This window comes from Pollachius pollachius, assembly GCF_949987615.1.
Source record: "Pollachius pollachius genome assembly, chromosome: 13".
In the NCBI taxonomy this organism is placed as follows: Eukaryota; Metazoa; Chordata; class Actinopteri; order Gadiformes; family Gadidae; genus Pollachius; species Pollachius pollachius.
In genome coordinates, this window is record NC_136946.1 from 2762667 (window position 1) to 2775231 (window position 12565).

The following is a 12565-nucleotide window of genomic DNA, read 5'->3' on the forward strand; positions in this document are numbered from 1 at the left end:
TACTAACTTGTAGCATTAAACGACAAACTGGCGCCGGCAGACTGGAAATCCCCGACTGAAGAAGGGTACGGTGATTGGCATATTACCGGCAGGTGCGTCGAGGGGATGAGGACCAGAAGCCACCAGCGGCCACTAGATGGGGGTGTTGGACCGCGTAGCAGGACGTAGCGTGACAGACGATGGTTTTTCATTTTGGTTATGAGTCAAATAATTAGTTCATAATATGAAAAGTAAAACTCACCACTGACCGGCGCCATGTTGAAGACAAGGAGTGGGTTCTATGTTTTGTGTTCAGGGAGGCTTCCAAAACAATCATGACTTGTGTAAAGTGTGAGTGGGCCGACCTGGCGAGCCTGATCATGGCCCCGATCAGAAGGCCTCCGGGCGGGGCGTGTGCGGAGTACATCATTGGTTTGCTGTTGGGTTGGTTGTCCACCACCACCAGGTTGAAGGGCAGCTGGCCTCCATCTGGTCACAGTTGGTGGAATATTAAAGACCAAACTCACCACAGAACGGCGCCATGTTGTGGGCAAGGAGTGGCTACTCTGTTTATGTTCAGTGAGGTTTCCAAACAAAGTACCATAATGCTCAACTCAACTCAAAACATGGTGACCCTTTAGAAAACAGTACTAAAGGTATTCAAGTCCAGAACAGTGTGTCACAGTCACTATTCAGGTACTTAGGACAAAAACACGTAGAGACAAAACTAAAATGACCTATTGTCACATTGAACCCAACGGGTGTGGGGAGGGAGGTCTGAATGTGCGTGGTCGTCGTTTCCAGGCTTACTTTGGGCGAGGATCCCTGAGAGAGGGCAGCAGGAGAGACGAGAGCAGAGCTGAGGAGGCCATTCTGACGGTCGACTTCAACACCTGCGCCAACCTGCGTGATAACCACTGGAGCCAGGTCCTCACACAGTTTACACACTGCAGCAGTTGATTGGACAACTGCTGCATGAAGGGTAAGTATTGGTGAGCACTCTTGCATACGGCGTATATTCTCTTTCCGCCACTTTCTTTTTTCACGATCTACAAACATTAACGTAGAGGGACAAAAGACGTATCTTAACGTAGAAGGACAAAATACATATCACATGATAGTTCCTATAATGGGATGTTCTGGCAAGGCCTTTCAAAGCAATTGTGAGCAAAAGTAAAGTTGCAACACCCATTTGTTTGTGGGACACACGCAAACCTTATAACACACACACACTCCCATAAAACACACACACAAAAACACACGCTTATTCTTTCCAGAACACACACACACACACACACACACACACACACACACACACACACACACACACACACACACACACACACACACACACACATTACATAGAAACACACAAACACACCCCTTGAATGCACAATATTAATGTGCATTACGTGACATTTCTCTGTATATATAAATTCTTTGCACAGCTTTCAAATGGTAATGAACCTATACTGTATGGTTAAAAATGAATACATCCAAATAAATGTAATGTTTTGTACTATTTCGTTCATGAATCTTATTTTAAGAAAAATATCTAATATGTAGGCAGTTCATACAATATAAACGGAACTATATTAATGCTAATTATCTATATCTGTATTACTAATAACTATAAAGAACCCTATTAATAACTTCATAACTATCTAAATAAACGTGAAGATCTGTTTTTGTGTACATCCAAGAGATAGGATGGCAGGAAGTGGGGGCTGGTTACTGTGAGTGAGTGTGTGCAAAAACAGTGGAATGATACGCATGAGATAATTTCAATCCTTTATTCCAATTTATATGTTTCACTTCCAAATCATTTCTATGTATTTTGAATTAAACACATTTTTTAGGTTTGATATCTTCAGACTAGATAATCATCATGTTTAAGGAGAGTCGAGCAGCACTCAGTGTAATTCAGGACCCTGCAGGAAGATGGCGCCACAGTCAGGATCACACGGTCATGTAGCGCAGGATGATCACGTCTCTGTCCTGGACAACGTATTTGCAGAGTCCTGAAAAACCAGATTAAACACATCTAAATATCAGCAGCCAATAAAAAGTTACCATATGTATAGACATATGTTTGTGTGTGTGTGTGTGTGTGTGTGTGTGTGTGTTTGCATGATGTAGTGCTCTCAGCTTACCAACAGGGGTGATCATGTTGTGGTTTTTGACCAGAATTTGCCAGAAGCTGTTCTCAGTTTTGGTAATAATATTATTACCAAAAGTCACCCGGGTTAAATAGGGTGGCAATCCAAATTTGCTTCCAGACTCGAAACTGTAACGAGGACACAGAAATAGACAACAGGTACATTACTTTCATTCATAATGACCATCTGGGTTTCTGAAATAATGTTTTATTTGAAATCGTTTAATCTTCCAGATTATGTGGAGGAAGTAAACTGGGATGCAGGACTCCATTTCAATGCATCAGATGATCGATGAATAAGGATTGAGGACCAAATAGGGACACATTTTGACTACACAACCTACTTGAAGTTTGAGACTGATTCTTTCAAATCTGTCAACGCCCATATGAGTCGCTGGTTGCATTCCGTAGAGGGATTGTATTCAGTAGTCTTGCCATCAGCAGTCACCACCAGTTTAAAGTTCACTTCAACAGCACAAGGAAAAGTATAAGGAGCAAGTAGTAGATGTATAAAACCTAGTCTAGCTTTGGCTGAGTAATGAATAGACTCTTAATGTTTGTCCAAAATCCGATGGCTAACCCTTACCCTAAAAGTCAGAGGTGTGTATCTCCTACCTTGGGCCATGTCTGGAAGGTTGATCTTCACTGGTTGTGTTCTTCTGCAGCGATGGGAGTCGTTGGTGAGGTTACTGCCCTTGGGGCCCCTGCTTTTATAGTCAACCTCAGGGAAGACGTTGTTATCGCAAGAAGATAACCACCCCCAGACTAGTTACTGGGCAATATGCCCAGGAACTGGCATTCTAAGTAATTATTACAACACCTTAACACAGATTTACATCTGTCTTGGTCAACACCTTGGAAAGTCATCCAACCCGGATGACTTTGCTATGTTTGTGAAATATCCTACGTTGTTTCATCCTCTCTTCTTGCAGTCAAAAGTGTTTAAACCTCAACTTGCCTTTGGTTCTGCATCCTAACGGTGAACAATTCTATTAAATAAAACACAGGGTCAAGAGGTTTACAATATAATAGACATAACCGTCTTATCTCATTAATGTTCTCATTATGATCTCTATTTCTGTGTATAGTTGCTAACATAACTCTGTTCTCTGGTCCTCCATGTGTAAAAATGATGTAATTTGGACTGGGTCGCTGTTTGTCCAGTCGCTGTTTGCATGTGTGTTTGTTTATCTGTTTTCTGTCTGGTTGTTTTTTAGTATTTATGTAATTTTTTTTAACTTCATCTTTAATAATTTTTTCTTTCTTATTTTTTCTGTATTTTCGTCCTCTGTTCTGGGGCTGCTCCGTTTTTGACCATTTTACTAAATAAACATCACTGACTAAGACTCTAGAAGACAGTATATCATAGAATGACAAATGAAAAAACATTGAACAACCTGCTCAACTTGTCCAAGACCACATGACTGGGAGCTTTTGGTTTTTATTGTAAACGAGACCTAATGTTGTGTGCATGCGTGTGTGTGTGTGGACAATATTTGATATTTTACATGAAACATAAAATTTGAATCATGTTTGTGTTACGGGCATCAGCTGTTTCATTCCTCAAGCCAATTGGAGGGTTATCCTTAATCATACCAAGTGGTAGACAGAGATCACATCTCTGGATGACTTGTGTTGTGGATAAGAACCCACAATATAAAACTCTACCAAAATACGAGAGGTCGAGAAGGACTTTGAAAGATGAAGGCCAAAACTAAAATGCTTAATGCTCACCAGTTGATTGACCTCAAAAGGGGTTTGCTTTTGCTACTGGCAAACTAAAATGACCTATTGTCCCATTGAAGCCAAAAGGTGTGGTGTGAGAGAAATTTGAATGTGTTCAGACATGTTGCCTTTCTGACGAAGTCCATCAGAAGCACATAACGTCATCCGTCCCACGCAACAGATGCTCTGTACCTGCAAAAACAGAAATTCATGATAAGAACATACAGTCCCAGTTGTTGTCGTTCTGAGATGCCGCGGGCTAGCCAATACCTAAGGCTACAGGGTCGAGGAGTGGGGCGATGACATCATCGTTTGCGTTTCATCCACAGGAATCCTAACCCGAAACCGCATAGGTCCGGATTTATTTGAAACCACCCTGGGACATGGTTTCAGAAAAAAGCGGTTTCGGGCACCGGATCCGCCGGATCCGTCTTGACGGTCGGCCGAAATGCACAAGACTTGTGTGGTTTCACCAAAATATCGGCTGCGTGTGGACGGGACCTGAGTCCAGTCTCACAGCAGGGAGTCTTAGTTAAGATCCATAGCAGAAAGGTACTTAACTTTTTTTTTTTTTAACTGGACGATCGTTTTTCATTTTGGTTATGACTCAAATAATGAGTTCATAATATGAAAAGTAAAACTCACCACTGACCGGCGCCATGTTGTGGACAAGGAGTGGGTTCTATGTTTTGTGTTCAGGGAGGCTTCCAAAACAATCATGACTTGTGTAAAGTGTTAGTGGGCTGACCTGGCAAACCTGATCATGGCCCCGATCAGAAGGCCTCCGGGCGGGGCGTGTGCGGAGTACATCATTGGTTTGCTTTTGGGTTGGTTGTCCACCACCACCAGGTTGAAGGGCAGCTGGCCTCCATCCGGTCACAGTTGGTGGATCATTAAAGACCAAACTCACCACAGAACGGCGGCATGTTGTGGGCAAGGAGTGGCTACTCTGCTTATGTTCAGTGAGGTTTCCATACAAAGTACCATAATGCTCAACTAAACTCAAAACATGGCGACCCTTTAGAAAACAGTACTAAAGGTATTCGAGTCCTGAACAGTGTGTCACAGTCACTATTCAGGTACTTTGGACAAAAACACGTAAAGACAAAACTAAAATGACCTATTGTCACATTGAACCCAACGGGTGTGGGGAGGGAGGTCTGAATGTGCGTGGTCGTCGTTTCCAGGCTTACTTTGGGCGAGGATCCCTGAGAGAGAGAGCAGCAGGAGAGACGAGAGCAGAGCTGAGGAGGCCATTCTGACGGTCGACTTCAACACCTGCGCCAACCTGCGTGATAACCACTGGAGCCAGGTCCTCACACAGTTTACACACTGCAGCAGTTGATTGGACAACTGCTGCATGAAGGGTAAGTATTGGTGAGCACTCTTGCTTACGGCGTATATTCTCTTTCCGCCACTGTCTTTTTTCGCTATCTACTAGACTTGTTGTCAAGACCGCCTAAACCGAGACCAAGACACTACCAAGACCAGAGGGTATCAAGACCGAGACCAAGACGAGACCAAGGCCAAGACAGACTGAGTCAAGACCAAGACAAAGTCGAGACGAGACCGAGACGAGACCAAGACCGAGACCAAAAAAACCAACAAAAAAAACAGCTAGTGAGCTAGTGTTACACCATAACTTGCATCAGTTGAATAAGAGCAGCATACTGGGGTAAGAGGTTCAGTCCCAGTTTAAATTCAATTGAAGAAGGTATTATTTCAACTACAGACAGAACAATGCAGAGACAGAGCTTGTCATGAATGTGTGTGACTGTGAGCTCACTCACTGTAAATGTTTTCGTAGACTGGGTGAGATAAACTATGTATAGCAATTGCATGACAGCTGTTACTGCACTATTAGAGGATTGAGACTCCTTTGTCTGCTGTTGAGGACTGATATTACTGACTGACTGGTACTAACTGGTCCAAAAGTCATCTGATAAAACAGCTAACACCTCCAACAGCTATGGGAAATATGTAACTAATTACAATTATACTTAATTTGTAGATGAAATTGAAGATACACAATTATAACCTTGCCAGAAATGGATTAAGCCTGTGAAGTCAAAACAATGTGATATGCAGATGTTATTTTAATGTCAATGGTCACATTTATTTAGTTAAACAACTCCATTTTAAATAAAATACAGTAAACAACAATGACATGCGCACATGTCACATGAATCAAATGCAAACTACAAATTCTACATACCAATACAAACTGCACATCAAATGTTGCATTAACAAGAATAGAGACAAGATGCTGACATCTTGATGTCTGCAATAGCATGTGATTACAACATACTGCCAATAATATAAAGCCTGTTCTTCAGTAAGGCAAGAACAACAGAACAGACACTATAAACACATAACAGATGATACTTAAAAGAGAGAGAGAGAGAGGGAGAGAGAGAGAGAGAGAGAGAGAGAGAGAGACACAGAATGAGGGCATCACTTAACTAAACAGGCATATTTTCAGAGTGGAGGGAGTGAGAGAAAACAGTTCACATTTTAAAATAGTGGCTGATTGCACTTCAGGAAAATTAAAGATTGCAACAGCTTACAGCCTAGCCGTACACAGTGGGGTCTCATTAGAATTCCACCTCTACTAAAAACTCTCTCAACTGGGGCAGAAGAGGCAGGGACAGAGAGGACTTTCATGACAACACTGTGCAGACTGGGGAAACGCTCTTTGTTTTTCGACCAAAAGGTGAGTGCATCACAGTCACAGTCATTTATGCTGTCTAGGTACTTGCGTATTTGTGCATCAGTGCTCGAATCCTGGGTTGTGCTGCGTTGCAACCTAAAGGTCTTGTAGCGTGAAAGAAGACGCTGTTTCGGCGGTGGGGCGGAGTCACTATCCGATGCTTCTGCATCTTCTTCTATTCGTGCTGCAGCTGCATCTCTGTCTGCCTCTCTGATCAAAAGGCCTTGAAAAAGTGCCACACATTCACACACTCATTAATCACGAGTTGCAGCGAGTGGGCAAAGCAAGAGAGACGTTCACCCGTTGAACATGGATCAGAATCCTCTGCATCCTCCCACATTGTTTCATCATCGAGCTCATCGCTGCTGTCACCTTCAGGCTGCTCTACTTCTAGCATCCTGACTTTAAAGGCCCGCTTCATATTGGACGCGTTATCCGTCAGGATGTAGGTTATCTTATGGCCAATGCCATACTCCTCAACAATGCTGTCAAATGCTAAGGCAATTCGTTCACCACAGTGCTTCCCTGTGAAATGGCTACAGTCTAGCAAAAAAGACTGTAAAATGTAGGAGTCCTTGTTCTTGCAGATAACATGAGCAGTAACTCCCAGGAAGGACCGAGGCCTCTGGTCAGACCAGAGGTCTGTTGTTATTGCTACATTTGGCTGGACTTCAAGGGCTTTGATTATGTCATCCTTAACTTTTTTGACAAGGTGAGGAATCAACCTCTCTGTCAAAGTGGCCCTTGACATAGGAGTGTATTTGCTATCCAGGACATTCAGGAAGTGTCTAAAGTATGGATTCTCAACGATAGACAGGGGGAGAGAACATCCAACTATGAGGTCCTGGAGGATGGACTGGGTGATAGCCTGTTGCCTGGATGAATTTGGAGAATATAGCTGGATGTTTGAAGCAAACACCGCTATTTGTGGCTGTGTTGGATCAGACAATGATGCTGTAGATCTAGCTTTGTACTCCAAGTACCTACAACATAGGGGAAAAAGAATCTGTAAGTCATCTGTTTCTATTCAACCACAACAAACTACTGTATCTTACAATGCAGTAATTTTAAATCTATCAATGAGTGCAGGTCTTTACATACAAAATAACCTCATCCAATCCAGTATGACACATGAACAGAAAATTGATTTTTCACGTTGCATTAAGCCTCCTTATGTGTCAGCCAGCATCAGACACAGCTGATGACAAGAAATTAAAGAAAAAAATATACATATTCAAAAAAGTCTTAAGATTCATGACGAGGAGTTGCGGCGTGTGAATCAAACTCGTTGCAAGGAGTTTCGAGCTGTCACTAAACAATCAACATGTCAAATTGTACTTTCTCCTTCATAAGTGTCTCTGGTTTTAGGACGTTTTTACCTCACAGCTTTTATGACACAATGTCAGTCGAAAACAGATGTCAAAGCAGCGTTTTGGGAATGGAGAGAAATTGAGTTTTATTAACTATAAAATTAAGGCTAAATTCCATCATCATCCTTGCTATCTAGGCCAGAGCTGCTCTGATATGATCTGGCTTCATCGTCGAGAATGCCGCTAGTGCTAACCTAGCAATGTCGAGGCACCAAAATTGCTCATCCTTCCTTGCGTGTCAGCAACCATATTATGCCAAAATCAACAACAAACCACATGATACCAGCCCTTAAAGTGCTCACTGACATGGTTTTGATATACAGTATTTCTACTCAATGAATTCGCCAAAATATCTAACTTTGGTGAAAACTGTTAATGTTTAAGTAGCCGAGAGACACTGATAAGTTAACTACCTGTACTTAGCATGTAGTTACACTCTTAGTCAAAAATGTTTCAGTAAGTCTGCAAAGAACTGAAGCTTGCAAAAAAATATCCGTCCCCTAAATAATTTATACTGCTAGCTTACCTCTCCGGGTGACTCCGCTCCAGGTGTCTGGTGAACGTTGATGTCGTCCCGGCTGTTTCGGTTAGAGAGACTTTGCAAAACTTGCATTTTGCAGAATGCTTCTTTGTTGCCCCTGGACTGCAAATTTCTTTGTGTTCGGTGAATGCAAATTTAATGATGGCAGAATTGACATTATGACATTATTATTACTACTGTAGGTCTGACTGAGACTGACAGCTACGACGTAAAAAAAACGTTTCGCGCTGGCTACACTTGCGTCTTTTGATTGGATGAGCGCCAGTTTCTTAATCACAACAAAAATACATGTATGTCATTGATTGGTTGCACTTGAAAGGTTGCATTTGAAGGGCGTGAAAGGCGAAATCATTTAATGTTGCATTATCGAATATTATGTTTTGTATCATGGACATTATTTGTTGCAAATCTCCCGACCACTATGTCTACCTGAGACCGCAAGACCAAGACAATGAGACCAAGACAAGACCGAGGGATCCGAGACCAAGACAAGACCAAGACCAAAGACGGTCGAGACTGTGACAAGACCGAGACCACGTAAAAGTGGTCTCGAGACCGGTCTCGAGACATCCAACTCTACTATCTACAAACATTAACGTAGAGGGACAAAAGACGTATCTTAACGTAGAAGGACAAAAGACCTATCAGATGATAGTTCCTATAATGGAATGTTCTGGCAAGACCTTTCAAAGCAATTGTGAGCAAAAGTGAAGCTTAAGTAAGTTGCAACACCCATGTGTTTGTGGGACACACACAAACCTTATAACACACACACACACTCCCATAAAACACACACACAAAAACACACGCTTATTCTTTCCAGAAAACACACACACACACACACACACACACACACACACACACACACACACACACACACACTCCTCTATAACACAAACACACAAACATTGTCTCTCAACACACAAAACACACACACACAAAATTAATAAATTCAAATCAATGTAATATTATTGTCCTGTTCTGTTTCTAAATCTGGCTTTTAAGAAAAATGTCAGCTCATGTATGTTTGAGGTTGTTACAATATACACTAAACTATATCATTGTTATTTTTAGATAATAATGTAACCACTATCAATAACTATAGTTATAATAATAAACTATTAATATCTACATTAATAATAAATGAAAAATGTATTCCCTACAGAAAATGCGGTAAATGCTGTAGTGCAAAGTGAGGTTGAACATATGTTTTAGTAAATCAACATGTTTAAGACGTGAAGAAATGTTGAAGGCTTGAATCAAGTGAAGGGATATGACCAGATTCTAAATGGACTAAACAATGTCAACATGCACACCATTTAAATAATGTAAAATAGTTTACAACAAATTTCAGTCAAGTGTGTGTGAATGTGTGTGTGTGTGTGTGTGTGTGTGTGTGTGTGTGTATGTGTGTGCTCGTGTGTGTGTCATCACTTGTAGTAGCCAGGAAAAGTGTGCTATTGACGTTATTCTTTCACTTCTAGCTCATCGAAATAAGTTCACAAAATGATGAGGCTTATACCATTGTACTCTATAGTCTCAGATTTAGCTTCCATCAGGAGTATACTGCATATGTAGCAAGCAGCTAGCCTCCAGCCATGTAAACGGGGCCCCCATAGATAAACCCTGATATAAAACTATCGTATTTCCAATCGATTAATAATATTAGCGCCAGTGTAATAAAAAATACAGTAACTATTTAAGCTTAACATTGTGTTTCTAGGTTAAATATTGATGTTGTTTAGGTTCTGCGATGTCCGCAATGGTTAGCTTTTGTGATAGCCACCTTGGGCTAGAGCCGGTGACCACCTCCTTCATATAATCAGTATTTTTATAATTATTAAATTACAATGGCTTATTTTATACTGATCGTCTTTAACTGGAAACTGGTCGAGGAAATGAGTGCTCTGAAAATGTACTAGCTGTAGGTATTACAAAAGCCTCTATTTTGTGTGTTCTGTCTAACGTTTTGACCATTGAATTCTTTGGACTATAGAGTTGACGCACCACAAGAGTACTGAAGCACCACACTGCATCCAACATCTTTCTGACTGCCTGTCTGTCCCTCTCTCTCTCTGTCTCCCTTTCCGTCCGTCTGTCCTTCTTCCTGCCTGTTTTTTGCCTGCCTGTTTCTCTCTCAATCTGTCCGTCTGTCTTTCTGTCTGTCTGTCTGTCTGCCTATATGCATGTGTCTGTCTGCCTGACTGTGTCTGTTTGTCTGCTTTTGTCTTTCTGTCTATAAGAGACATTTCCTTATTCACTAAAACACGTTTGTGTGTGTGTTTGTGTGGGTCTGTTTGTCTGTATGTTTGTGTGTGAACAAAATTGAATGATACTCATAAGAGAAATTCAATCCTTTATTTAATTATAGTAATTAAATAATAAGTAATTATAATTCGACCTCCATTTCGTTTTTTTTTAACTAATTTCCATATCAAATCAACTCATTTGTTAAAGCGAGCGACAAATATTGCAAGATTTTCGAGCAGCCCTCAGTGTATTTCAGGAATCTGCAGGAAGATGGCGCCACAGTCACAGTTTGAGGGTTGTGAAGCGCAGGAAAACCTTGTCATCTGGCTGGACAAAGTAGTTTTCGAGTCCTGATAAACCAGGTGCAGTACAACTAAATATCAGCAGCAAATGATTGCCATATTGGTAGATATCTGTTTAAATGTGTATGTGTGTGTGATTCATTTGTTCTTTTCATCTTACCAACAGGTGTGACGGTGCCATTTTTATCGACCAAAATTTGCCAGAATTGGTTATTTGTTTTACTTTTAATATTCTACCAAAAGTAACCTGGGTCAAATAGGTTGGCAAACCAAATTTGCTTTCACTTGTGAACCTGCAAAGAGGACGCAGTAATAGACAACAGGTAAATTACTTTAATTCATAATGACCAACATGATTTCTATTATTACAATTAGGGCATTTAGCAGACGCTTTTATCCAAAGCGACTTACATCGGTTAATATACACATTGACACACCGACGGCAGAGTCAACCATGCAAGGCAACAGCCAGCTCGTCAGGAGCAGTTAGGGTTAAGTGTCTTGCTCAGGGACACATCAACAATCAGCTGGGGATCGAACTAGCGACCTTTCGGTTACAAGGTTTACAAGGTTACAAGGCAACTGCTCTACCTCCTGAGCTAAGCCGATTATAAAGTATAGTTTATTCAGACGGTAGAAGAAGTAAACTGGCATCTGGGACTGGGTCCGTTTCCATGCACCAGATGATTGATGAATGAGGACCTAAAGGGGCTAACACATTTGGAGTACATAACATACTTGAATTCTGAGTCTCTTGTTGCAAATTCAGTCAGCGCCAAATGGATGCTCTATTGTGGGTGTGCAGCAGGATTGAAGATCCTTCGGTCTGACCAGCCATCAGTCTCCACCAACAGGCGAAAGTTCACTTCAACAGCACAAGAAAAAGCATATTGAACAAGTAGTAGACGTATAAAGCGTAGCCTAGCTATAGTTTGAGTAATGAGTAAACTCTTAAAGGGAACATATTATATACCACCAGGACTGAGTTTGATTGGCCGATACAAGCTAACCTCATTGAAGACCCCTGCTCTATAAGCTAATAAGACTCTGAGGAATTGAATCAAGAAACCTTGGAAACATTTTTATTGTTACCCACAATTATACATGTGTACAGTATATTATAGAATAACATATGAAAATACATTGAAGAACTTGCTCAACTTGTCCAAGACCACACCGAGTGGGAGCTGCTGGTTGTGATTAGAAACACAACCTAATGTCGTGTGCATGTGTGTGTGTGTGTGTGTGTGTGTGTGTGTGTGTGTGTGTGTGTGTGTGTGAGTGTGTGTTTGTGTGTACAATATTTGATATTTGATATGAAACATAAAACTTGAATCATGTGTGTGTTGCAGGCATCAGCTGTTTCTTTTTTCAACCCAATGGGAGGGTTATCCTGAATTATACCAAGTGGTAGACAGAGATCACCTCTCTGGGTCACTAGTGTTGTTGATAAAAACCCACAATCAATACTCTACTTCAAGATAATCAATACACGAGAAGAGAGAGACAGAAGTGAGCAAAGTTCTAACT

The 12565-nt window shown here is 41.2% G+C and overlaps 1 protein-coding gene across 1 annotated transcript; it reads right to left on the reverse strand.

The window, feature by feature from the left end:
* Positions 1–1757: 1757 nt before the first annotated feature.
* Positions 1758–2805, reverse strand: LOC307085355 (uncharacterized protein). Its single transcript, XM_079750132.1, has 4 exons — positions 2753–2805; positions 2482–2602; positions 2133–2266; positions 1758–2000 (listed from the first exon to the last, which is right to left on the reverse strand). The coding sequence occupies exons 1-4, from the start codon at positions 2760–2762 to the stop codon at positions 1939–1941; spliced, it is 327 nt and encodes a 108-aa protein (XP_079606258.1). The 5' UTR covers positions 2763–2805; the 3' UTR covers positions 1758–1938.
* Positions 2806–12565: the final 9760 nt, after the last annotated feature.

Excerpts from the sequence above, each read along its gene's own strand:
- LOC307085355 (XM_079750132.1), bottom strand. Across the intron at positions 2,267-2,481 it reads GAATCAGTCTCAAACTTCAA|TTTCGAGTCTGGAAGCAAAT; the intron begins GTAGGTTGTGTA and ends TCCTCGTTACAG. Across the intron at positions 2,001-2,132 it reads CAACATGATCACCCCTGTTG|GACTCTGCAAATACGTTGTC; the intron begins GTAAGCTGAGAG and ends CTGGTTTTTCAG.